The sequence below is a fragment of the Zea mays genome, chromosome 9 (genome assembly GCF_902167145.1).
Source record: "Zea mays cultivar B73 chromosome 9, Zm-B73-REFERENCE-NAM-5.0, whole genome shotgun sequence".
In the NCBI taxonomy this organism is placed as follows: Eukaryota; Viridiplantae; Streptophyta; class Magnoliopsida; order Poales; family Poaceae; genus Zea; species Zea mays.
This window is the reverse complement of record NC_050104.1, coordinates 102,901,351-102,927,378: the sequence shown is the minus strand read 5'-3', so window position 1 is coordinate 102,927,378 and position 26,028 is coordinate 102,901,351. Positions and strand designations below refer to the sequence as shown.

General features: G+C 46.0%; 1 protein-coding gene and 1 long non-coding RNA gene across 2 annotated transcripts; both read right to left on the bottom strand.

The window, feature by feature from the left end:
* Positions 1 to 8,299: 8,299 nt before the first annotated feature.
* Positions 8,300 to 9,566, bottom strand: LOC103640122 (ABC transporter B family member 9). The gene is made up of 4 exons (XM_020544668.1): positions 9,303 to 9,566; positions 8,840 to 9,103; positions 8,603 to 8,711; positions 8,300 to 8,328 (listed from the first exon to the last, which is right to left on the bottom strand). Exons 1-4 carry the CDS (start codon positions 9,564 to 9,566, stop codon positions 8,300 to 8,302), a joined length of 666 nt encoding a protein of 221 aa, XP_020400257.1.
* Positions 9,567 to 10,928: 1,362 nt separating this feature from the next.
* Positions 10,929 to 11,808, bottom strand: LOC103638758 (uncharacterized). Its single transcript, XR_559014.3, has 3 exons — positions 11,787 to 11,808; positions 11,525 to 11,698; positions 10,929 to 11,003 (listed from the first exon to the last, which is right to left on the bottom strand). It is a non-coding gene; the product is annotated as an uncharacterized lncRNA (long non-coding RNA).
* Positions 11,809 to 26,028: the final 14,220 nt, after the last annotated feature.

The following is a 26,028-nucleotide window of genomic DNA, read 5'->3' as shown; positions in this document are numbered from 1 at the left end:
AACGTAGCAGTACATGCCAAAAGGTGTGATGAAAGAAGTCGCGAGCTGGTCGGACTCTTTCATCCTGATTTGGTGATACCCTGAGTAGGCATCGAGGAAAGACAGGGTTTCACACCCAGCAGTGGAATCCACGATTTGATCGATGCGAGGCAGAGGGTAGGGAACCTTCGGACAAGCTTTGTTTAGACCAGTGTAGTCTACACACATCCACCGTTTCCCTCCTTTCTTTCTCACAAGCACAGGGTTGGCAAGCCATTCGGGATGGAATACCTCTTTGATGAACCCTGCGGCCATCAGCTTGTTGATCTCCTCGCCTATGGCTCTGCGCTTTTCTTCGTCGAATCGGCGCAGAGGCTGCTTCACGGGTCGGGCTCCAGCTCGGATATCCAGCGAGTGCTCAGCAACATCCCTCGGTATGCCAGGCATGTCCGAGGGACTCCATGCAAAGACTTCGGCGTTCGCACGGAGAAAGTCGACGAGCACTGCTTCCTATTTGGGGTCGAGCTCGGAGCCGATCCGTATCTGCTTGGAGGCGTCGTTGCTGGGGTCGAGAGGGACGGATTTGACCGTCTCAGCTGGCTCGAAGTTGCCGGCGTGGTGCTTCGCATCTGGCGCCTCCTTGGAGAGGCTCTCTAGGTCGGCGACGAGGGCCTCGGATTCGGCGAGGGCCTCGGCGTACTCCACGCACTCCACGTCGCATTCGTACGCGTGTCGGTACGTGGGGCCGATGGTGATGTCCCCGTTGGGGCCTGGCATTTTGAGCTTGAGGTAGGTGTAGTTGGGGACGGCCATGAACTTGGCGTAGCATGGCCTCCCCAGTACCGCGTGGTAGGTTCCTCGGAACCCGACCACCTCGAACGTGAGGGTTTCCCTTCGGAAGTTGGAGGGAGTCCCGAAGCAGACGGGCATATGGAGTTGTCCAAGGGGTTGGACGCGTTTCCCGGGGATGATCCCGTGAAAAGGCGCCACGCCTGTCCGGATCGAGGACAGATCGATCTGCAGGAGCTCGAGGGTCTCGGCGTAGATGATGTTGAGGCTGCTGCCTCCGTCCATGAGGACCTTGGTGAGCCTGACGTTGTCGATGACAGGGTCGACAACGAGCGAATATTTCCCCGGGCTCGGCACGCGGTCGAGGTGGTCACCTTGGTCGAAGGTGATGGGCTTGTCGGTCCAGTCTAGGTAGACTGGCGCCGCCACCTTTACCGAGCAGACCTCCCGACGCTCTTGCTTGCGGTGCTGAGCCGAGGCGTTCGCCACTGGCCCACCGTAGATCATGAAGCAGTCATGGACCTCGGGAACTCCTCTGCCTTGTGATCCTCCTTCTTGTCGTTGTTGTGGGCCCTGTCACCTTCCGCAGGTGGCCCGGCCTTGTGAAAGTTGCGCAGAAGCATGACGCACTCCTCAAGGGTGTGCTTGACGGGCCCCTGATGATAGGGGCATGGCTCCTTAAGCATCTTATCGAAGAGATTGGCGCCTCCGGGAGGCTTCCGAGGGTTCTTGTACTCAGCGGCAGCGACAAGGTCCGCGTCGGTGGCGTCGCGTTTTGCTTGCGACTTCTTGTTCTTCTTCTTGGTGTCGCGCTGAGCGGACGCCTCGGGGACGTCTTCCGGCTGGCGGCCCTGGGGCTGCTTGTCCTTCCGGAAGATGGCCTCAACCGCCTCCTGGCCAGAGGCGAACTTGGTGGCGATGTCCATCAGCTCGCTCGCCCTGGTGGGGGTCTTGCGACCCAGCTTGCTCACCAGGTCGCGGCAGGTGGTGCCGGCGAGGAACGCGCCGATGACGTCCGAGTCGGTGACGTTGGGCAGCTCGGTGCGCTGCTTTGAGAATCGCCGGATGTAGTCCCAGAGAGACTCTCCCGGCTGCTGGCGGCAGCTTCAGAGATCCCAGGAGTTCCAAGGGCGCACGTACATGCCCTGGAAGTTGCCGGCGAAGGCTTGGACCAGGTCGTCCCAGTTGGAGATCTGCCCCGGAGGCAGATGCTCCAGCCAGGCTCGAGCGGTGTCGGAGAGGAACAAGGGGAGGTTGCGGATGATGAGGTTGTCATCGTCCGTTCCACCCAGCTGGCAGGCCAGTCGGTAGTCCGTGAGCCACAGTTCCGGCCTTGTCTCCCCCGAGTACTTTGTGATGGTAGTCGGGGTTCGAAACCGGGTCGGGAACGGCGCCCGTCGTATGAACCAGCTGAAAGCCTGCGAACCGGGTGGTTCGAGCGAGGGGCTCTGGTCCTCCCTGTTGTCGTAGCGTCCCCCACGCCTGGGGTGGTAGCCTCGGCGCACCCTCTCGTCAAGGTGGGCTCGACGGTTGCGGTGGTGGTGCTCGCTGTCGAGGCGACCCGGGGCCGCAGGCACCGTGTTGCACGTGCGCCCGGTGTGGACCGAGGCTTCCCGCACGAATCGGGAAGTCGCGGCGCGATGCTCCGAGGGGTACCCCTGCCTTCGTGAGGCAGAGCTTTTGGCCCGTCGGACCGCGGCATCCTCCAGGAGATTCTTGAGCTCTCCTTGGATACGCCGCCCTTCGGTGGTCGATGGTTCTGGCATCGCACGGAGTAGCATCGCTGCCGCAGCCAGGTTCTGGCCGACCCCACTGGAGACCGGTGGCGGCCTTGCCCTGACGTCGTCGGCAATGCGGCGCTGGCCGGATGCCCTGGGGTAGATGACGCGCTTCTCCGGCCGGAGCTTGGTCTGCCCATTCCTGCCCGATGTTCCGTCGGAACTGCTCAAGTGTTCCTGCTCCCTCGTCGAGCCTGGCCTGCATCTCGTGGATTTGCTCGAGCTGTGCGTCCTGACCCCCCGCAGGGACTGGGACTACAGCTAGCTCCCGAAGGATGTCAATGCGAGGCGCAGGCCTAGGGGGATCTCCGTTTTCCGGCATACCAAGATGGTTGCCTTCGCTGGGACCCCCTAGATCGATGTGGAAACATTCACGACTTGGGCCGCAGTCCTCATCGCCGAAGCTGCGGCTACCATCGGAACAATCGAAGAGGCAGTAGTCGCATGCGGTCATGAAGTCCCGCATGGCACTGGGGTTACCGAGCCCGGAGAAATCCCAACAAAAGTCGGGCTCGTCATCTTCCTCGGAACCCGAGGGTCCGTAGGTCGAGACGGCCGTCAGTCTGTCCCAGGGCGACCGCATATGGTACCCCGGAGGGTTGGTACATGCCTCTATGAATGCTTCCACCGAAGCGAGGTCGCCTGGTGGGTCGAAGCTGAATCCAAAAGGCATGAGATGGGAATCGGTCGGTACCTCTTGGTCGACGGGCGGTGACGAAGTCGCGTCAGGGGCAGACTGCACCGTTGTCTCGGGTACGAGGGCGACGCCCAGCAAGTCCTTCGCGAGTGTGCTGGCATCGTTCGTCTGCTTGGGGTTGGCGTGTTGCGGGGAAACGGCGCTCGTCTTCGTCTCAGACGCAAGGTCGAAGCCCAACGTGTCCCCCGCTGGGGCGCCAGCGTCGTCGACTTGCTCGACAGCCGACGAGGTGCCGCCTCCTGCTTGGCCATGGTTGCCCCGCCTCCTCCTCCGTCGGTGGGGGAGGTGACAGGACAAACCCGGATGTTGTTCTTCCGCCATGTGAGGAAGACGTCGTTGATTCCACCGCCGGCGGGCGGGTTGACGGCCGCCATTGTCGCTGTCGCGCGGCGGAGGAAGGAGTATCATGTCGTAGCTACCGTCGAGGGACATGAACTCGAGACTCCCAAAACGGAGCAGCGTCCCGGGTTGGAAAGGTTGCTGGAGACTACCCATCTGGAGCTTGACGGGAAGCTATTCGTCAACACGCAGTAGGCCCCTACCTGGCGCGCCAACTGTCGGCGTTTCGACCCCGGGGGTCCCTGGACCGACGAGTAAATTGTCGCCGCATGTCCCAGCCCAGATGGGTCGGCGCGAGACGGACCACGAAGGGGGGAAGAAACAGGCAAAAGGTGAAACCCGCGGCCTTCGTGTTGCCCTGCGCCCAAGTCGGGTGCGCTTGTAGTAGGGGGTTACAAGCGTTCGCGTGGGAGAGAAAGAGAGCGAGAGCCTTATGCGTCGGCCCGTTCTCCCGCGCGGCCAACCTTCTCGTACGAGAGCCCTGGACCTTCCTTTTATAGGCGTAAGGAGAGGGTCCAGGTGTACAATGGGGGGTGTAGCAGTGTGCTAACGTGTCTAGCAGAGAGGAGCTAGAGCCCTAAGTACATGTCGTCATGGCAGTCGGAGAGGTTTTGGCACCCTGTTCATGTGATGTCGTGGCCGTCGGAGGAGAGCTAGAGCCCTGCGGAAGGACAGCTGTCGGGGCTGTCGAATCCTTGCTGACGTCTCCTTGCTTCTGTAAGGGGCCGAGAGCCGCCGTCGTCATGGAGCATGCGGGGCGCCATCATTATTTGTTTACCGGGGCGAGCCAGATGGGACGCCGATCTTGTTCCCCGTAGCCTGAGCTAGCTAGGGGTAGGGTAATGATGGCCCCCTGTGACGTGGTTGGTCCAAGCCCTAGGTCGGGCGAGGCGGAGGCTCCTCCGAGGTCGAGGTCGAGTCAGTCTTCCGAGGTCGAGGCTGAGTCCGACCCCTGGGGTCGGTCGAGGCGGAGTCCATCGTCTTCCGGAGCCGAGGCTGAGTCCGAGCCCTAGGGTCGGGCGAGGCGGAGTCCGTCGTCCGAGGTCGAGGTTGAGTCCGAGCCCTGGGTCGGGCGAGGCGGAAACCGTCTTCCGAGGCCAAGGCTGTGTCCGAACCCTAGGGTCGGGCGAGGCGGAGCTTCCTATGGCGCCCAAGGCTAGACTTAGCTGCTGTCAGCCTCTCTCTGTCGAGTGGCACAGCAGTCGGAGCGACGCAGGCGGCGCTGTTTTCTTGTCAGGTCGGTCAGTGGAGCGGCGAAGTGACTGCGGTCACTTCGGCTCTGTCGACTGAAGAGCGCGCGTCAGGATAAGGTGTCAGGCGATCCTTGCATTAAATGCTCCTGCGATACGGTCGGTTGGCGTGGCGATCTGGCCAAGGTTGCTTCTCTGCGAAGACTGGGCCTCGGGCGAGCCGAAGGTGTGTCCGTTGCTTGAGGGGGCCCTCGGGCGAGATGTGAATCCTCCGGGGTCGGCTGCCTTTGCCCGAGGCTGGGCTCGGGCGAGGCGAGATCGTGTCCTTTGAGTGGACTGAGCCTTGACCTTAATCGCGCCCATCAGGCCTTTGCAGCTTTGTGCTGATGGGGGTTACCAGCTGAGATTAGGAGTCTTGGGGGTACCCCAAATTATGGTCCCCGACAAGTTCGTACTTGGGTTAAATTTAAATAACCATATGAACCAAATCTAGTTATTTTATATTTTTATTTTATCTCTTTTGTATAGTATTTCTTCTCTTTTCTCAAATCCTAGAATTGTAGATTGGGTCTCAATTCAATGTGGATACCAATGTCTTTCTATAATTATTATTTTTGTTGCTATTAAATGCACACACAAATAAAATCCAGCATGATGCATGTATTATTTTTGGTGTCATTAGTTAATTAATGACTTTTGGGGTGTTTGTCACATGTGATAATAAATAGATGTAAGAACATGTATGCAATCCAACTATGTTTCCATTTTACATTTTTGGGTATTACAAATCCTACCCCCTTAAAAAGAATCTCGTCCTCGAAATTTAGGAAGGACTAGGGAAAAGATGAGGAAAATCTATGCGAAGTTCTTCTTCTCTCTCCCATGTAGCTTCATCTTCTCCATGGTGACTCCATTGCACTTTGCACATCTTTATCACCTTATTTCTTGTAACTCGAGTCAATGTATCAAGAATCTTGATAGGGTACTCTGTGTAAGTCAAATCACCCTAAACACTGCGCTCTTCCATTGGTAATTGTTCTTTAGGGACATGGAGACACTTCTTAAGTTGAGACACGTGGAATACATTATGCACATCAGATAGATTATCAGGTAGCTCGAGTTGATAGGCCATCTCTCCAACTCGCCTAAAAACTCTGAAGGGTCCAATAAAGTGAGGGGATAATTTGCCTTTAACTTTGAATCTCCTCATTCCACGAAGTGGTGACACCTTAAGGTACACATGATTACCTTCCTCAAATTCCAATGGTCTCCTCCTATTATCAGCGTAGCTCTTTTGCCTGGTTTGAGCTACCCTCAAGTTCTCCCGGATTATACGGACTTGTTCCTCTACCTCTTGAATAAGCTCAGGCCCAAAGAACTGTCTTTCTCCAGTCTGATCCCAATATAGAGGAGTCCTACACTTCCTGCCATATAAAGCTTCAAATGGTGACATCTTCAGACTGGCCTGATAACTATTATTATATGAGAACTGAGCATATGGTAGACTTTTATCCCAACTTTCTCCATGCTGAAGGGCACAAGCTCTCAACATATCCTCAAGTAATTGATTAGTCCTTTCAGTCTGTCCATCAGTCTGAGGGTGATAAGTCGTACTAAAGTTCAACTTTGTATTCATATTATCATGAAAGCTTCTCCAGAATCTTGAGGTAAACTGTGAACCTGGATCAGACACTATCTTCTTTGGTACTCCATGTAAACACACAATCCGAGCCATATACAACTCTGCCATCTATGAGCCTTTATAAGTAGTCTTGACAGGAATGAAGTGGGCTACTTTGGTCAGTCTATCCACAATCACCCATATGGAATCATATCCCTTCGGGGTGCGAGGCAATCCAGTAATGAAATCCATACCAATCTCTTCCCACTTCCACTCGGGTATCTTTAGTGGATACAGTAGTCTAGCTGACCTCTAGTGTTCAGTCTTAACTCTTTGACACACATCGCACATAGCCACATGTGCATCCACATCTCTCTTCAATCCATACCACCAGTATTTCTGCTTCAAATCCTGATACATCTTAGTGCTACCAGGATGAATAGAATAATCAGAGTCATGGGCTTCCTTCAATATAGTCTCACGAAGGCTATCAATCTCAGGAACACATATCCGATCCTTGAACCATACGGTGCCTTGCCCATCCTCCGTGAACTCTGGGCCTCTACCTTCCGTAATAAGATCCTTGATCTCTTGAATTTTAGCATCACCAATCTGACCTTTACGGATTTCTTGTTCCAAGGTAGGTTCCACTTCAATTGTAACTCCTTCAGTGTGAGAAACTATCCCTAGGTTGAGTCTCCTAAAATCCTCAACAATCTCATCGGGTATCTGGGAAACAATAGCTGCATGGACGTGTTCGTTCTGACTCGAGGCATCTGCAACCAGATTCGCCTTACCTGGGTGATAGTGAATCTCCAAATCATAATCCTTAATAAGCTCCAACCAACGGCGTTGCCTAAGGTTGAGATCCTTCTGAGTGAATATATACTTCAAACTTTTATGATCCGTGTACACTTGGCACTTGGTTCCCATGATATAATGCCTCCATATCTTAAGCGCATGCACTACGGCTGCTAGTTCTAAGTCATGAGTGGGATAGTTCAACTCATGTTTCCGCAACTAACGAGACGCGTAGGCAATCACGTGTCCTTCTTGCATAAGCACACATCCCAAGCCTTGGCCGCAGGCATCACAATAAATGTCAAATCCCTTCTGTAGATCTGGCATAACCAACACTGGGGGTGACATCAACACTACAGGAAACTGGTTAAAGAACGTGGGTGACAAACCGTCGAACTTAATGTAATAAGCCGTCGAACTTACCGTAAGAACGTGGGTTTACCGACGAATATAGCCGACGGTAATTTTTGGACGAACTTAGAGAAGTAAGTTCGACGGCCCTGTCAAACTTAACATTAAGAACGTGGGTACCGTCGAACTTAACATTAAGGATATGTGTTTTTAAGTTCGACGGGGCCGTCGAATTTTTTCCCATAAGTTCGTGGGTACCCACGTTCTTACAGTTAAGTTCGACGGGGCCACGTGGCCGTCGAACTTATGTGTCCTGCGTGGGTCTGTGAGGATTGCACATTAAGTTCGTCGGTACCCACGTTCTGGGTACCCACGTTCTTAACCCTTTTCCAGAAAAAATAAAAAATACATAAATGAAAAATTAGACACACATAATATCACATGCAACACAGAATATCACATACAATACAAATTTCAAACACATTGATATATGTTCATATCACAAATTCACACAAGTCCAAATATATAAGTTCATAGAATATCACATACAATACAGTTAGTCCTATAGCCTTTTGTTGTACTGTGTCCACCAACCATTGCCTCTCCTCTCGCCAACCACTACATTTGTTAACAGATCCAGCAAACATCAAATTTGTAGAACAAACCTTCACATAGCAGCAAGGAAGTGGTGGACCAACACGACCCACACTTGTGTCATCCCATTCAGTGAAAGCTGCTCCAGCACAAGTTTCAGTCAAACCATAGCCTTGACCCACTGGGACACTGCAGCAACACAACAATCAAGTATCATATAATAAAGAAGCAAAGGAAACACCTTACCTTGTCAGGAAAGTTCATAGGCTACATATGCGGTTGAATATAGAAAGTTCCACTCATTAGTAATCTTCAGTTTATCGCCTTTGAATTGGTAAGGAAATTCAGAATAATGATAACTCTAGATATTTAAGGATGAACTAATCCAACTGAGAATGACTGAGATTCAAGATAACATGGACCTAGACCCAATATGAGCATGTCAAATTTGTCATTTGTGTACATTCAACGTCGTCCAGTGATATTCTACCGAAATCTGGGTCGTACAAACGCTCCAGCAAAGCGATTATCGTCGACTTGCCGCTGCCACTCTTTCCGACAAGCGCCACTGTCTGCAAACAAAAAGAAGAAAGGAAAAGGAAGGGAAAATGGTGTAGACCCAGAGCTTGGCAAATGTCAGATGCGAAATTAAAAAACAACAGATGTTACGTATGTCACTAGGGTCTAGGACTAACTGTGCCTTTCCAGAAGGAATGCGCAAGGTGAAGTCGCTGAATATCTGGACGTCAAGACGCAGTGGGTACTTGAAGCTGACGTTTCTGAAATCGATGTTGCCACTGACATCCTCCAGCGTCATCCCGTCGCCGCTGCTGGAGTCAATTTTGGACTCCCTGTCCAGAACGCTGAAGATGGAAATAGCAGAGTCCCTTGCTTTGGTCGCATCAGAAGCCAGCGCACTCGCCTGCAAGACTCCAATAGCTGCCAGAACTAACGCGAAGAAAACCTGCAAAAACATTCGGATAGTTAGGCCTAGTTTCAATGAATGGAAAAACATCAGAACTAACCATTAGTTGGATCGTTTGAATGTCTCTAAATAATTTTAGCAGCTAACTATTAGCTCTACCACATTTAAACAGGGCATCATCAAGTGAATGATTTACAAGGTGAATGTTTTACTGCACTGCAGTAACTGGGTATCTTACCTTGAAAACATCTGGAAAGGTAGTTTTCCCCTGGCGCACAAACTGCGCACCGACGTAGAAGCAAAGGCCATACGTGAAGAACAACATCAAGAACGAGAAGCCGTAACCAAGTCCTCCGACGACTCCGCTTCGGATGCCCTGTTTCCTTAGAGCCTCACACTTGTCCCTGTATGCTGCGACCACTCTTTTCTCTGCGCAGAACGACGCCACGGTTCTGATACTGCCGACAGCATCAGTTGCCACTTGGCTTGCATCCTCGTACATCTTCTGCGTTGATATTGGAGTGGGTTATAATCAGTGTTCTTTGTGAAGGACAGTTGTGATATAGAACATTTAATATCTGCACAGTAGTATCTGTTTTTCCCGTACCAGGAGGACCAACAACCATCGTCAACCCAGGTTGAATACCAGATATTATAGCACCAATCTACAAATAAATAATATTATCACAGTCAGAATTTTAAGGGAATAAGATCCACACTCATCATGAAAGCAAAGACACTAGCAGACCATACTAGACTTATTCTATTTACTTAAGAGACCAAATATGTTATATACTCGAGTTCCAGTAAGATAACGATTGCATGTACACTTAGATAAAAATAATGTTGCTTGACCAGAGATGATATCATATTTCTAAGTTGGAAGAAACATCTAATATGCACAAGAAATGCTCTCGATGTGCCTCACATTTATTACCAGACATGCACCAATTGAAATATTGGATTGTCTGATAATATAAAGAGTACCTGAGTTGGTGTGAACCTCACTGAGTTCTGTTTAGGTTTATCTTGAGGATACGGCCCAGGATCAGCTGGAATGTAAGTCTCAACAATTAGTTTCTCTTTCTGAGGCTCCCCATCAGCCATATTATTTCTGCTCTTAACAGTCAAATTGGAGTTCATGTTACCAGGTAAAGCATGACTGCTTTCCCTCATTTTCTTGGATACCCTGATTTTAAAAGGGGGACTTGGATGCAGGTTTTTTGTACCATCAGAATTGATAAATGTAACCTGAAAAATTCAAGCATTAGAAGCTTGGAGACTGAAGATGAAAATGAGAATAGATACACTCCAAAAAGCAAAAACAATTAGTCAAAATATATACCTGGTAGTCTGGAAAACTTTGCTGAACATGGTTGGCATCAAGAAAAGTGTCCTTGAAATCTATAACTTCCAGAAGATCAGGCATATTCATCCACTGTGCGGCAGAAGGATTTCCATAACCTAAGAAAATGTTATGCAACCATTCTGGAACTACACATGTTTCATTCATTAGATCACGTATAGATTCCAGGATTTCTTTGAAATTATTCTCCTTAGAATGTTAAATGTTCCATACATATATTATGTGCCCTTCTCTGCTGTCTCGGTAACATCAATGTGGTACTGCGCTGTATCTAAGGCAACTCGGACAGTACGAATTTCACCTTTGGGTGGTTTCCACTCTTCTCATTTTATCCTTCCTGTGAAATCATTCATGAGTGCTCCTTAGCATCTTTGCTAAATACATTTTTTTGTGTGCAGCTGTTATTATTGTGCGTCACCTTAGCATCTTCGCTGAACCCCTTCAAGAACTTCACCTGGGCGTAACCCTGCGCACCCACCAGAGGAATCACCCTCAATTCCCCACAATTGATGCAAGATTCCGCTTATATGCAAAATCAAACAGCTTTTTTGTGAGGCCACCCTTCTCACCAACCTGGAAAGAGAATTCGAAACGTTAATTTTAACAATGAAAAAAAGTTGATTGCTTACAAATGATCCCACATGATTAATGCCATTGAAAGCAGTTATATGTGTTATTAAAAATCATTGTGGAAATCTAATTCAAAGAAGCATGGTTATCTATATGGTATATGACCATGTATAATTGGCCTGGAAACCCTACCACATGAAACTAAAAAGGAACTCTCTTACCAGTTACCTCATGTTCTAGCCACAAAATTAGAAGTGTAACAAGATATGTTACAATAGGGAGGTACTCAAAATATAAAACTTGCTCAAGTTATGTGCCACTTTTATCAACTGATCATAGTTGTATCACAAAGAGTTGAGCACAAGGGAATGACTATAAAAAGCCTCAGTGGATTGGTGTCAATACTATATTATCCAAACAAAGCCTCAGTGGGTTATTATTACCATATACGCATAATATTCTAATGGTCACAATGCTAATCAATGACATTTGGTGGAAATATAAAATTCAGGAAATAAACTCACTTTCTTAAACACTGCATCTCTAATACGATCCAAAATTGCAGGAACTGAAATTATAAGAGTAGGATTCAGTACAGAAACATCTCCTTTTGTCCCCTTCTTAATCTTGTTCTATGTATCAGTCATAGTCAATGTTGAACCATATCCAATGGCAGTACCAGAAGCTAGCATGACAGTCTGGATTGACAACATGTCAACATCATATCATTAAAGATAGCGACAACTCTTGTCAAACTACATGTTTATGAGTTAAAATATACATCACCTCTCCTGCTAGTTCAAAGATAGTGAACTTTTGTTTAATTTTGAACCCTGGTGGAAATTGCCTTAAGAAGAGAGAAATTTAATTAGCCTGGTGGAAGCAAGGGCGGGAAACACGAAGAATATCTGTCAAGGATCCTAACTAGTCCTCACTTGACACCATGAGTGCCATCAAAATTGCACAGATCAACCTGAGAACAAATCTTCACTGGATGTGTCTGCAAAATAACCCCAACATCATAAGATGAATGTACAATTTTGATGTCTTTAATTCCAAGAAATGTAAAATGTGTGAATGCTACATTAGCATAAAAGAAATGACAGTCCAAAGAGTGTACCCTAATCTAAGGGTCCAACTGTTCCCAAACAAATAGATAGAAAAAATAAACCATAAAAAACAATACAATTCTCATAAGAGTGATGTTGTAAAACCAAAACATATCACCACAACCTTAAATTATCACCTAAAATAAAAGTGAAATCAATTTATCTGATATATTATAATAATTACATAAGTGTCATATTGTAAGATGTCATAAAACCCTACAAATACCACATGCTAGGTAGATACCATCGAGGCTGCAAATTTTAAAATGTGTATTAAATGAAAGTATTAGGGAGCTGTACCTATCCACTGTTATCAAGAACAGACACCTCACCATGCTCAAAGGGGGACATTGTACTTGCATCTGTGTTCAAATATGGATCTACAAAAATAGAAAAACCAAAGTAGTAAGACCAATGTCCAGCAAAGCTTTGCTCCCTCCAAACAGTTTAACATTAGAAAGTTGAAATTTTGACTTAACCATTTAGAAATAGTCTGTTTTAATTTCCTCGCCTTCCACCTGTGGATAATGTGAATGCTTAGTGACACATTTCAGGCTTTGATCAATAACGAGCGCTGATGCTATTAGCTAATGCTGCCATATTCATCTTTTAAAAGCATGTTCCAATCATCCTAGAAAGGTGCCTTCATTCGTGCAAGGGTGTTGGCTGAGGATGCTCATCTGGTTGGTCTGATGGTCTCCCACCACTTTCAACCTTTCATGTGTGTTTCTACTCAACATCTTCTACAACAATTGGCAGCTATATTGTTTTCATGGTGAAGTTGTGAAAACGATGTGTATATCTGGATGACTTTAGCTAGGGATGAGTCTCCTCTGACTTAAGTGAGAGGGACTTGAATCGTTAACTATACATGGATCACAGTGAGATATATTTGCAATCTACAAAAGGTACTAACATTACTTCAGTATCTGAATCACCCAAAGGATTTCCAGTCTAAAATTAGCAATGCACTACATGTGTTCATTGGTTCCCTAATTAAAAACACAGACTAAGAAATTATCTAAACCCACGGTGGAATAGTCCTAGTAGAGACACTACACTGTCTCGCATAATTTCATGAACAACAATTTACAAGCACTACAAACCGACCCTTGAATCATCCACTTGCAAACAGAAGAGAGGGGTGATGCGGCACGCACTGGACGACGGACCGCACCGGCAGCCGCTGGGGCCGAGTGGTGGGGGCGGCGGGGGCACGAACTAGAGCCGCAGGTGCTCCATCAGGCCGGAGAACTTCTACAGGTCCGAGAGCACTCGTCGCGCCATCATCTTCTCGAGGAGGTCCATGGCGTCGGTCCCTCTCATCACGGGGCAGTGGTAGCGATGGTGTGGCAAGAAGGATGAGGGCGAGATGGGGGTTGTGCGAGCAGCGAGCTACGGCGGCAGGGAGAGGAAGTGGATGGCACCGCAGCAGGGACGGCCGGTGAGCAGGCGAGGAGGAGGAGGATGTGGATGGCCGATGATCTGGAGAGCGCTGGCGCGACGGTGGCGCGGTCTGCTGGTCAGAGAGAGAAGCGTTTGGGCGAGAATGAGACAGATGTTTGGATCTAGGTTTTCATGATTAAGTTCGACGGTGTCCACGTGCCCGACGAACTTAACTTAAGAACGTGGGTACCCACGTTCCTAACTTGTTAAGTTCGACGGTTTTAGCCAGGGCCCACAAACTTAACTTAAAAACGTCGGTACCCACGTTCTTAACATAGCCCATGAAGTTAACTCAAGTAAGAACGTCGGTACCCACGTTCTTAATTTTACCCACGAACATTTATCAGTTTCTTGTAGTGCAACCTCATCTTCAATTGATCAAAGCTATCTTGGCACTTCGAGTCCCACTTGAACTCTCTTCCCTTCTCTAGAAGCGAGGTCATAGGCTTATCAATCTTAGAAAATCCTTCAATAAATCTCCGATAATAGCCTGCAAGTCCTAAGAAACTCCGGATCTCCGTGACTGTAGTGGGTATGCTCCATGCCATTATCTTCTTGACTTTAGCAGGATCCACTGATATCCACCATTAGAAATGATATGTCCAAGGAATGGCACCTCGTAAATCTAGAACTCGCATTTGCTATACTTGGCGTAGAGTTGATTATCCCTTAGCTTTTGTAGCACCAATCTCAGATGTTCCTCATGCTCACTATCACTCTTGGAATAAATAAGAATATCGTCGATGAATACCACGATGAATCTGTCTAGATACTCCATAAACACCTTATTCATCAGATTCATAAAATAAGCCGGTGCATTAGTTAGTCCAAATGACATAACTGTGAACTCATATAAACCATATCGGGTCGAGAAAGCCGTCTTGGGAATATCCAATGGCCTAATCTTCATTTGATGGTAACCCGATCGGAGATCAATCTTCGAGAATACCCTAGCACCTCTCATTTGATCAAATAAATCCTCAATGCGGGGTAACAGATACTTGTTCTTCACAGTAACATCATTAAGGGATCTATAATCCACACACATCCTTTGTGATCCATCTTTCTTCTGTACAAACAGAACCGACGCTCCCCAAGGTGAGGAACTCAGACGTATGTACCCAGCCTCTTGTAACTCTGTTAACTGCTTCTTAAGTTCTTTTAACTCTTCTACAGACATCTGGTATGGCCGTTTAGAAATAGGAGCAGTCCCAGGTAAGAGATCAATGACAAACTCAACTTCTCTATCTGGTGGCATCCCTGGTAACTGCTCTGGAAAGACACCCGAAAAATCCCTAACCACCCGGATGTTGTCACCAACAAACTCCCCATCTATAAAGAATGTCGCACGTTGGGTAGAAGTAGTTACTGCAATTTCAACTTGAAATCTTTCTCCTTTAGGGCTGGTGAGTTCTACAGTACCCCTACCACATTGTATAATGGCCTTTGTCTTTCTTAGCCATGACATACCAAGGATTAGATCTATACTGCTTGCTTCTAATATTATAGCGGTAGCCCAGAATTCTCTTCCCATAATTGTTAATGTCAATCTATGTGTCATATAACTTGCCTCAACATGCCCTTTAGGTGTAATTACTATCATTGGTGTTTTCATGTTTTTCAATGGTAACTCATTTGTGTTGGCATATCGAGCAGACATAAAGGAATGTGTAGCACCAGAATCAAATAATATTGTTGCAGGAATTGCATTAATATAAAATATACCAAGTGCGATGTTAGCTCCTTCAGCAGTAGCATCAGCGCTGACTTGATTAACCGTGACAATAGAGAATCCCTTGCCAGAACCTGGAGTCTGTTGTTTGTTCTGCACAGGTGTTGTAGCAATCCTCTGTGGGTAAACATTTGCATAATGTCCAGTCTTCCCACACTTGTAGCAAGTAGTGCCTGCACTCTGTCCTGAAAATTTCATCGGGGTGCCAGTGGGGGCACCCTGACGAGTCGGTGGAGTCCCCTGAGGTGAGTGCTGAGCTGGGCGCTGGCCTCCTCCCGTGCGAACTGGTGTACCGTGGGGTGAACCGTAGCGAGGACGAACATTGCTGCTTCCCTATCCCTGGGATATCGCCTTCCTCTTCAAATCTCCTATCTGAACACACTTGTGTTCAATAGCTAGGGCCTTGTCAAGCAGCCTCTAGAATGATGGAAATGTGTGAGCCACTAGCGCATACTGCAGAGGTCCATTGAGTCCTTCAATAAAGTGCTCATGTTTCCTCTCATCTTCAGCAACTTCATCAGGTGCATATCTGGATAGCTGGATGAACTTATCATGGTACTCGCTGACTGACATGCTCCCCTGCTTCAGCGACAGAAATTCCTTATTCTTAATCTTCATCAGTCCAATAGGAATATGGTAGTTTCTGAACTGAGTAGCAAACTCCGCCCATGTGATAATATCAGCAACATCGTGGACAGCAGTGTATGAATCCCACCAATCAGCAGTAGGACCAGTAAGACGACCAAAAGCATAGAGAACCTTCTCCCAGTCAGAGCATTGGGCAATAATCAACATCTTCTCCACAGACTTCAGCCAATCATCAACGTCCAGTGGATGAGGAGAGTTAGCAAATGTCGGTGGCTTCTGGCTCATGAACTCCCAGTGCTTGTCCCGGGGTGGAACCGGTGGTGGAGGTGGTGGTGGCAGTGGTGCTTGTTGCTGTTGCTATTGCGCCCTTCGCTTTTGGTGTATCTCCTCTCGCTCTTGGCGCATCTCTTGGCGTTCTTGCCGCATCTGTGCATGCATATCCACCATGGTGTCTGTCATCTGTTGCATTATCCGCATCTGGGCTGCAACTGCAGGATCAGCTCCGGCTGGTGGAGGCTGTGGAGGATCCATCTCAGGTTGTTGTTGTTGTTGTTGTCTAAATATCCTCCGAGTGTGTCGATTGGGAGGTAGATCAATTCCACCACCCTTCCTGGTATTGACCATTTGAGTTAGAAACATATGGTAAGAAAGAAAGGATTGTAGACAAGGCAGGTAATTACGAGACATGTTACTTTGGGGATTTATTAGCTAAGTAGCTTAATGTTTTACCTACCAAAGCTAATTCATTATCTTATGGTGGTACATGCTAAGATGTCCATTTATAATATCTCAATCAATCAAAGAAGCAAATCAGACATTTATCATTAGAACAATCAAATAACATTTTTAAATAGAGAAAATAATTTTAATTTTGTCTTAGGTTTCCTATCTCTTAAAAAGATCATAAGTGTAGGATTCCAAGGTGTGAAATCCATCATGTCTTGGGGTAGAAAAGATAAGAGTAATCAGAGTATGACACCAAAAGGTGAGACAAGATCAAGATAAGATAAGTATAGAATGAATCAGAGTAAGGTAAGTAGGTAAGGGTTTTGTCCAGTTCTATCTAGGTTTCGTCCTACAGTCAACATTTGCTCTGATACCACTTCTGTCACACCTGGATTTAAGGAACAAAGCCAGGTGCATCCAAAGAAGACAACATATATAGTAATAGAGTGTATAAAGATAAATGTTCCAATAACATCAGAGTACTTATTACATAGCGAAAGTCTTACAAAATAAAATATAAATATAAAACAAACTAAGTCCATCCTTGGCGCCAATAAGTCAACTCGGAGACGCCACCTAGATCAGATCAAACTTCTCGTTGTGTCGCTCCTCTTGAACCACATGTTCTTCTCCTGTGGGGAGGTGTGAGATAGCAAGGGTGAGCTCACACATGTTGATCGCTAAACAAGTCGTGGGGAATAATGTGGCATGAACTCACCAAAGGTGGGAGTTCATGTGATGTGTGAGGCTGAGCAACAAAAGAGGTTAACACTGAGCATTGCTTTTATTAAGTTGGTCAAATTTTATTAGCAGTTACTAAATGTAAGTGAATACCAAACCATAATAAAAATAATAGAACCAAATGAATAAATAATCCCATGCAATGCAAATGACAGATTGAATTTAAGTTCCATATTTAATCATGCGAGAGACCTGAGCTGCTCATGACCGTGAGCTCGGCTAGTATACCAGTTTTACACTCTGCAGAGGTTGTACCTTGTACCCACAAGTCATGTTACCCATTTGCTAAGGGATCGCGAGTCTCATACACCTCTGCCAAGGAAGCGAGGCAGGGAAACATTATGAGGCCTTTACAAAGTTCCACTAGCTTCCGAAAACCCACTATAGTTTATGGGAAGAGCACTTGCAAGAATCCCTCGTCTAACCGCCATCGCAGCAAAATCAACCCGAGAACCTCCCTGCATGCAACTCCCATACTGCCCTTGCCCCTTTTGGGTAAGGTAGTCTTTCACTAGCTTTCCTAATTAGTTAGCCAAGGGCGTCCCCATTCCACCCTTGTGGTGGCACGTGTTTCTCAAGTTAAGCTCCATGTTCCAATTAACATTAATGATCTTGACATGAACATAAATAAAATAATAAAATAATTGGAACATGGATATAATGAAATATTAACCCAAAACCATGTAAAGCAATAGCAAAACTACCCAAGTGATTCAGGGATAACAAGGTAAAGAGATAAACAGTCTAGGGTGGCCTATCGGGTCCCAACAAAATTAAGCCTATGCATGGTAAATGATTATAAAGAATATTATTGGGTAAATAAAAGTGACCAAGGGCACAACTTGCCTTCAATGAGCTCCTGCTCAGCTACTTCTATCTGATGGACACCAGGATCCTCAGCCACAGGCTCTTCTACTCGCCACAATACAAACAAACACAATATATAGAGAAAATTAACATCACACCAAACATGTAAACAAAATACATAATAATAATCTACATATTAAAATAAGATTTTAGGAACAGTAATCATTAATATTGGAGTTATAGATTTTAAGATATGAATTTCCAAAGGTTTTATGTGCTTGATATATGATTAAGTGAGAAATAAATTTTACTACTATTTTCATGTCAAAAAAGAGACTCTAGGTGATAAACAATAATATTACAAAATTTTAGAAACTGGAATGGATCAATTTGGAGTTCATATGAATTTTCTATGAATTAAATAAGTTCTAGGATTTATTTTTACTCTAAAAATCAATTTACACATTTATTTATTAATCTTTTCGGGTCTCTGGTTCGCGCACAAGATTTAAGAAGAAGCAAGGGGCCTCGGCACAAGATTCCACAGACCCTCTGAACAACCCGCGTGGACCGTGGGTTGTTTCCCTAAAAACAGAGGGGTTCCTTTGCATAAGTGTCAGGACGAAAGGGTATCGTGGATATCTGACCATCAGATTAGAAACCGAGCGCCTGGATTAAATGATAAACTGCGCGAACCGATACGCAGCGTGGTCCCTCGGATCTAGATCTGACGGTCACCGTTTAACTAGCGTGGTTCGCTCGACATCCGCTCGATCGCGATCTAACGGGTCATAACCATTGTGCGAAGGGTTATCTAGACTTCTAATCGCATCCGTTGATGTGGATCGGATGGTCCACAACCGTTCGCTCCATTCCAATCGAAAGCGCGGCGGCGCAGTACAGTGCCACGGCGGAGGCTCACCGGCGCGCGCGTGATTCAACGCCCAAGCGTCCCAAGACTAAAATTGAATAGTGCAACGCAACGAGGAGGTGAAGGCAAACCGCATGGATGAGTTTCTTACTGGGATTAGAGGCGGTGAAGACTCTGCTTGCGACGCGAGGCGGATCCGCGACAGTCGTGGAACTCCGTCGAGCAATTCCTTGTCGACAGGGGCTCAAATACTAGTGTTGGTGTCGCGGACACGCTTGCAGACACGTAGCGAAGCTCCCCGAGCAACTCAATTCGAGCGGCACACCGATTCCGGCGATGTCCCTCTCACGGCAACAATGGCGGGTGGAACTTCGAAGGCAGCGGTGGCAGCGCGGTTTCGGCTAGGCTCGGTGAGGAAACAAGGAGGAGGGCCACGATGGCCCGACCTATATGGCCGCGGGGTGGAGCGCCATGCAAGTAACGGAGGTGCGCCGGGTCTTCAGGGCACGCCTGCCATCGTCGGCGAGTTAGTTCAGGCGTTGACGCCCCGGGCCCGCAGAACAGCGAGAACGCGCCAGCGCGGATCAATCCGACGCAGGGGTCCCATCCGTCAGCGGCAGGGAGATCGCGCATGGGGAAGAGAAGCTGGGCCGTGCGGGTAAGTGGGTCGGCCGAGGTGGAGTGGGCCTGAGCGTAACTTTTGCTTTTTCCCTTTTTTATTCTCTTTTTCTTTTCTTTCTCTTTCTCTTTCCTTCCTTTTCAAATTTAGATTTCAAATTTGAGTTTATGTTTGTGGAGTTCATACTTGGGTTAAATTTAAATAACCATATGAACCAAATCTAGTTATTTTATATTTTTATTTTATCTCTTTTGTATAGTATTTCTTCTCTTTTCTCAAATCCTAGAATTGTAGATTGGGTCTCATTCAATGTGGATACCAATGTCTTTCTATAATTATTATTTTTGTTGCTATTAAATGCACACACAAATAAAATCCAGTATGATGCATGTATTATTTTTGGTGTCATTAGTTAATTAATGACTTTTGGGGTGTTTGTTCACATGTGATAAAAAATACATGTAAGAACATGTATGCAATCCAACTATGTTTCCATTTTACATTTTTGGGTATTACAGTTTGGATCCCGAGAGGGAAGTGAGGAGTTCGAAGGACTTCGAGGAATTTGGAGATTTGCAAAATTTGGATGTATATCGTGGAATACATCATATTGGATCAAGTCTATTGCCATTGCCAAGTGGGTTAGTGAATATTTTTGTAACACCCTAAAGTTCAATTTTGTGAAAATAAGGAAAAATTCCCCAAAGATTTTAAATCAAAACACCTTTCCTTAAAGATATTCATAATTTGGAAGTTACTACTCCCAAAATGAATATATTTTCAAAAAAATAATAATTAAAGATACTTAGATAAACTAAATTGCCCTTGGATTAGGTTATATAGAAGAATTATGATTAAACTATTTATTAATATATATAATCTACAAAAATAAATTATATTTCCCTAGAATTAATAAGGTATGGACTATTCTCTATTATATGATTGGAAGCATGTCTAAAAGAACTAAAATTAAATAAATATATAAAATATGTTTTGCACTTCATGCTGAAGTTTTTGAACTGTGCATTCTAAATGGATTTGAAATTTAAAATTACATTTAAATTTAATTGGATATGAGAATAAATAATAGAAAACAAGAAAGAAAAAAAGACCTCTTTGCGCCTTGGGCCAAGATTTCGTTTTTGGCCCATTCCTTCAGCCACCTCGCTCGGCCCAACTACGCACTCGGCGCGTAGTCTCACCTGATGCCGCTGACTAACCGGTCTCGCTTTGCAGCCACTTGCGTCCCCACTCACCGACGGCTTGGGTCCATTACTCAGCCTCTGCTGCATCGCGCCCACTTTCTCCACATCCCGCACCGGCCCAATTGCCTGGCCCATCTTCGTATTCCCTCCCGCTAGCCCACAAAGGTCCGCACGCTTACCTGTGGTGCTCGCCGATAGATCGGGCCCGCGCCGCAGCTCTTTCTCGCGCGTTCCGCCTTCGGTCACAGACCGACGGGGCCAGCTGGTCAGCCAACCACTCGTTGTGCCCCTCTGGATCGCGGGACCGTGCTGTCAAGTCGTCTCCGCCAACGGCCTCCATGGTTGCGCTCGCGCCGAACCCAGACAGGAACCTATCCTAGCTGCCCTCTTGCCCGGTATTTCGCGCCTAAACCCCTCCCATGGGCATATAAATTGGTCAGCGCTATCTCTCCTAACCCCAAGTCATGTTGTCGCGCTGGGAGATTTCAGCTCTCCTCACCGATCATGCGCTGGGGGATTTTGCGGGCCGGCGCACTGACGTCTCGTCGACATCGCTGCAGCGGGTGTTGTGGGTGGTCGCGACGTATCGCCGGGGCCATCCGTGCATGTCTGAGACCTCCTCGTGCCATTGTACCATCAGCGTCGCCCCGAATTGCTCACTGAAGTATCCTTTTTGCCGCCGGATCGCCTAGCGTCGTGGCCATGCATCGTCGACATCCCCATCGGCGGTAAGGCACCCTCTATCAAATTCGCGAGTATACAAATTTCATTTTGCACGTTTCCACGGGGGTGAGAGGTGTGCGGGTGCTCGGTGGGGCGCTGCGCTGGCGAGCTCCTCGCCATGAGCTTGCGCCACCGCCGTCTCTGGCTGGAGGTGGGGGAGAAGCGGTGACCGCCGATCTTGTATCGGACGGTGGTTATTAGATAAGAAATAATCCTTCAATGCATTGAATCCGGGCCATCGATGCGATCGCAGGCGGGTCGGATGGTCCATATTGGATCGCGGTCAATTAAAATCCAAGCCCGTGATCCTTGATCTGGTGGTCCAGATTGCGTACCCCTTCATCATCTAATCTGGGCTCTTGATCTTTGATCAAACGGCCAGGGCGCATCAGGAGGCCCGACCGAGGTTTAGTTCCTAAAAAGACCTCGGATTTCGTAGTATTCAACCCGCCGTCCATTTTTAGTGAAAAGAAAATAGAATTAAATGGATACTTTGCATATAAACCCTTGGAAGTCATTTTTAGGTATAAAATTAATTCTAAATAACCTAGAATCTTGTTTAGTCCATATCTCATCCGTTTTAACTCTAAATTGATCCGTTCCAGTTGCATTAATTTTGTTAATATTGTTTATCACCTAGTACCTTTGTTTAGCCATGAAACTTAATTGAAAATCATTCACTTGAATTACTCTATTATAGGTACTAAATAACTCCAGAAATTCATAATCTCTTTGCTCTAACTCTGTTTTGATCCATTCTAGTTGCATTCGTCTCACAATAATATTTATTATCATCTGGTAACTTTGTTTTGTCATGAAATATAGGTTAAAATATTGCACTTAGTCTATTCTATATTTAACCACGTGGATCTTCGGAAAACCATAACTTCATAACCGTAACCCCGAATTTAGCGGTTCTCGAACCCACGATCTCGTAGCGACACATAGATTATTATTATGAAGTGTGTTCTTATGTTTTGTGTGATGTTAATTTTGCCTATACCATGTTTGTCTGTATTGCTACGTTTAGCAGCGAGGACACATGTCATCTGAAGAGAAAGTTGGTACCTGGAATCTCAAGTGCCAGGCAAGTTGCGCCCTTGATCACTTCTTTTTACCCAGTCATGTTCTGATTAATCATAATAATCTGCATAGGTTAATTTTGATGGGACCCAATAGGTTACCCTAGTTTGACTATCTTTATACCTTGTTTATCACTGAACTATTGGTTAGTACCTGCTATTGCTTTATGTGGTTTTGGGTATAGAGATACACATTATTCATGATTATACTTTTATTATCACTTGCTATTTACTGTTCACGTTAAGATCATTATGTTAATTGGAACATGGAGAACCACCCGAGAAAATAGTGCTACCACAAGGGTGGTATGGGACGCCCTTGGCTGACTAATTAGGAAAGCTAGTGGAGGACTACCTTACCCGAAAGGGGCAAGGGCAGTAGGGGAGTAGGTGAGTGGTTAGTGTAGGGAGGCCCTTGGGTTGATTTTGCTGTGATGGCGGTCAGGCGAGGGGTCCATGCATTGGAGCTTCCTAGAAACTGTAGCGGGTTTTCTGAAGCTAGTGGAACTTTGTAATGGTCTCGTAGTGTTACCCTGCCTCGCCTCCTCGGTAGAGGTGTATGGGATTGGCCTTCTCTTGGCAGATGGGTAACATGACTTGTGGGTAAAGATGCACAACCTCTGCAGAGTGTAAAGCTGGTATACTAGTCGTGCTCACGGTCATGAGCAGCTCGGACACTCACATGATTAATTTATGGAACTAAATTCAATTTGTCATATGCATTGCATCGCAGGTGTTGTTATTACTTTTGTTCTACTACTTAATTGGGTTGGTATCTACTTATACTTAGTAATTGCTAATAAAATTTTGACCAACTTTAAAAGCAATGCTTAGCTTCAACCATCCTCTTTGGTAAGCCTTACACTTCACATGAGCTCACACCTTTGGCAAGTTCATGCACATTATTCCCCACAACTTGTTAAGCAATGAACGTATGTGAGCTCACTCTTGCTGTCTCACACCCCCCACAGGTCAAGAACAGGTACCGTAGGATGAGGCGCATGGAGGATGTTGTGATGAGTTCGTGAGAGGTCTAGGCCATCGTCTCCCAGTCAACTTTGGGTTGCTGGATCGTTGTCTCCTTATGATGTAATTATTTATTTATTTTGTACAGAACTCCTATTATATAGTAAAGATGTGACATTCGTTTCCGTACCACTATTCATCATATGTGTGAGACTTTGTTACAGCACACCTGGTGTTTATTTCGCACCCGGGTTTTGGACCCCTAAAATCCGGGTGTGACAATTTTGGACCCAAATTTCCCTACCCATGACAAAGGTAATTAGACTTATTGTATTTCTTGTTTTTAGATATGTGTATCTATTTTCATGTATCTAGTTTTACCTTTCATACCTAGTATTTCAATTGGTATTTACTTTTGTTTAAATGCATGCATACTAGGTAAATCATATGATAGGATTGCTCACTTTCAATTCATACTCTTGAGCAAACCTACATGGTTTAAAATGATAAGCACGACACAACTTATTTAATATTCCTAAGAAAAAGATACATCAATTGATATGATAAAATACTTCAAGTGGTATAACACTTCAATTATACTTCATTTGGTATGCTTCAATTGGTATCATTTAACTTATATGTGACAAAACTCGGATTATGCATAATCTACCCCTCTTGATATCAAATCAAAGTGCATGTCTCCTACAAGTATTCAAAACTTGTATGCATACTCTCAGGGGGAGGTTGTCCTATAATCTAAGTATCTGAGACTAATACATGTTATCAAGTCTATTTCATGTAGTAGTCTCATTGTAAGGAAAATGGAGTCCCCGGAGAAAGACAACAAGCTTCCACAGCAAATCTGCAAGAACTCTTATGTCTCACAAGCCTGCCATTGGTATTCAAATGGTCCGCCATTGATTTTCAATTGGTATCTTTGAGACTACATTTGTCATCATTTGCATGTCTTCTCCAATATTTGGTTAGACTATATTTCATATCTTATACTTCCCATGTTGCTATACATGCATAAGTGGTTAAATCATATTTTGTTACCTATGCATAAGGGAAGTTAGTCTAATCAAATCATGTCTTGCACCTCTATTTCTCACATGCTTTTTCCTAAGTAGAAGATCTCTGTCAGGGGAAGTATTTCTTCGTCTCTAAAGGGGGAGAAAATTATTTCTAAAGGAGAACACTCATTTAGGGGGAGTAATAATGTTGAGTGCTTCAATTGGTATTAATTGATAAATCTTTTATGAGGGCAAGTCTTATTTTCTTCCTATGTGCTTCCGATGTCTTCCTTTTCGGTGGTTGATGCCAAAGGGGGAGAAGTTTAGGGACCAAAGCAATGAAAATTGTATCAAACACCAAACACCACCAAATTAAAATTTTGATCCTTCAAGTGGTTTTGGCACTTTGGTCTAAAATAGGAAGTAAGTGAATTATGGAGTTAGGGGAGGCTTAAGTCCATAATCTCTCATTGTGGGGGCAAACATGCATCCTAGCAAGTAGATTGCATATTTTCATTCAAATGTTTATTGTATTTGCTTGCTTTGGTTGTGTTGTCATCAATCACCAAAAAGGGGGAGACTGTAAGGAAAATGGACACCGGGCCACTTGGCTCAATAGGTTTTGGTGTTTGATGATTAACACAACATGTGAACTAATGTGTTTGCTAGTGTTTATGTTCACAGGATGCTAAAGTTACTTGGACTAAGGCATTAAGGAAAGCAACACTTCAAAAGAAGACATTATGAAGATCACAAGAAGATCAATAAGTATCAAGCAAGTCCAAGAAACAAAGACAACTATTGTCATGATGGATTGTCCGGCTGAGGAGCATCGGACTGTCCTGTGCCACACGCCGGACTGTCTGGTGCACCAGGAACAGTAGCCCAACGGCTAGTTCCAGGTGGCATTGGTAGAGGGAAGCCACCGGACTGTCCGGTGTGACCACGCGGACTGTCTGGTGTAAAAGTCTGCAGCGCCAACGGTTAACTGTGATGTCAGATCCAACAGCTAGGCGCATCAGGCAGAGGCACCAGACTGTCTGGTGTGCCGCAGAGGGCACCAACGTTTCTCCAACGGCTAGTTTTGTGTTGGGGTCTATAAATACTACCCCAACCAGACATTCCAAGGTGTGGGAGCCCAAGCAACATACCAAGGCATATAGTAGACATTTCCAAGAGCTCATACACCCAAGTGCTTAATAGAATCACTTGGTGATTAGTGTAGGTGCTTTGCGAAGTGCTTAGGTTAGTTAGACGCTTTAGCGCTTGCTCTAGGTGAATCCTAGTTAGTTGAGTGAGTTTAGATAAACCACACAACCCCTCGGCTCTTGCGCGAGCCATTGTAATAGTACTGAGTGGGGCGAGAGTCTTACGAGACCGTGACAACCGTGTTTGTGTCA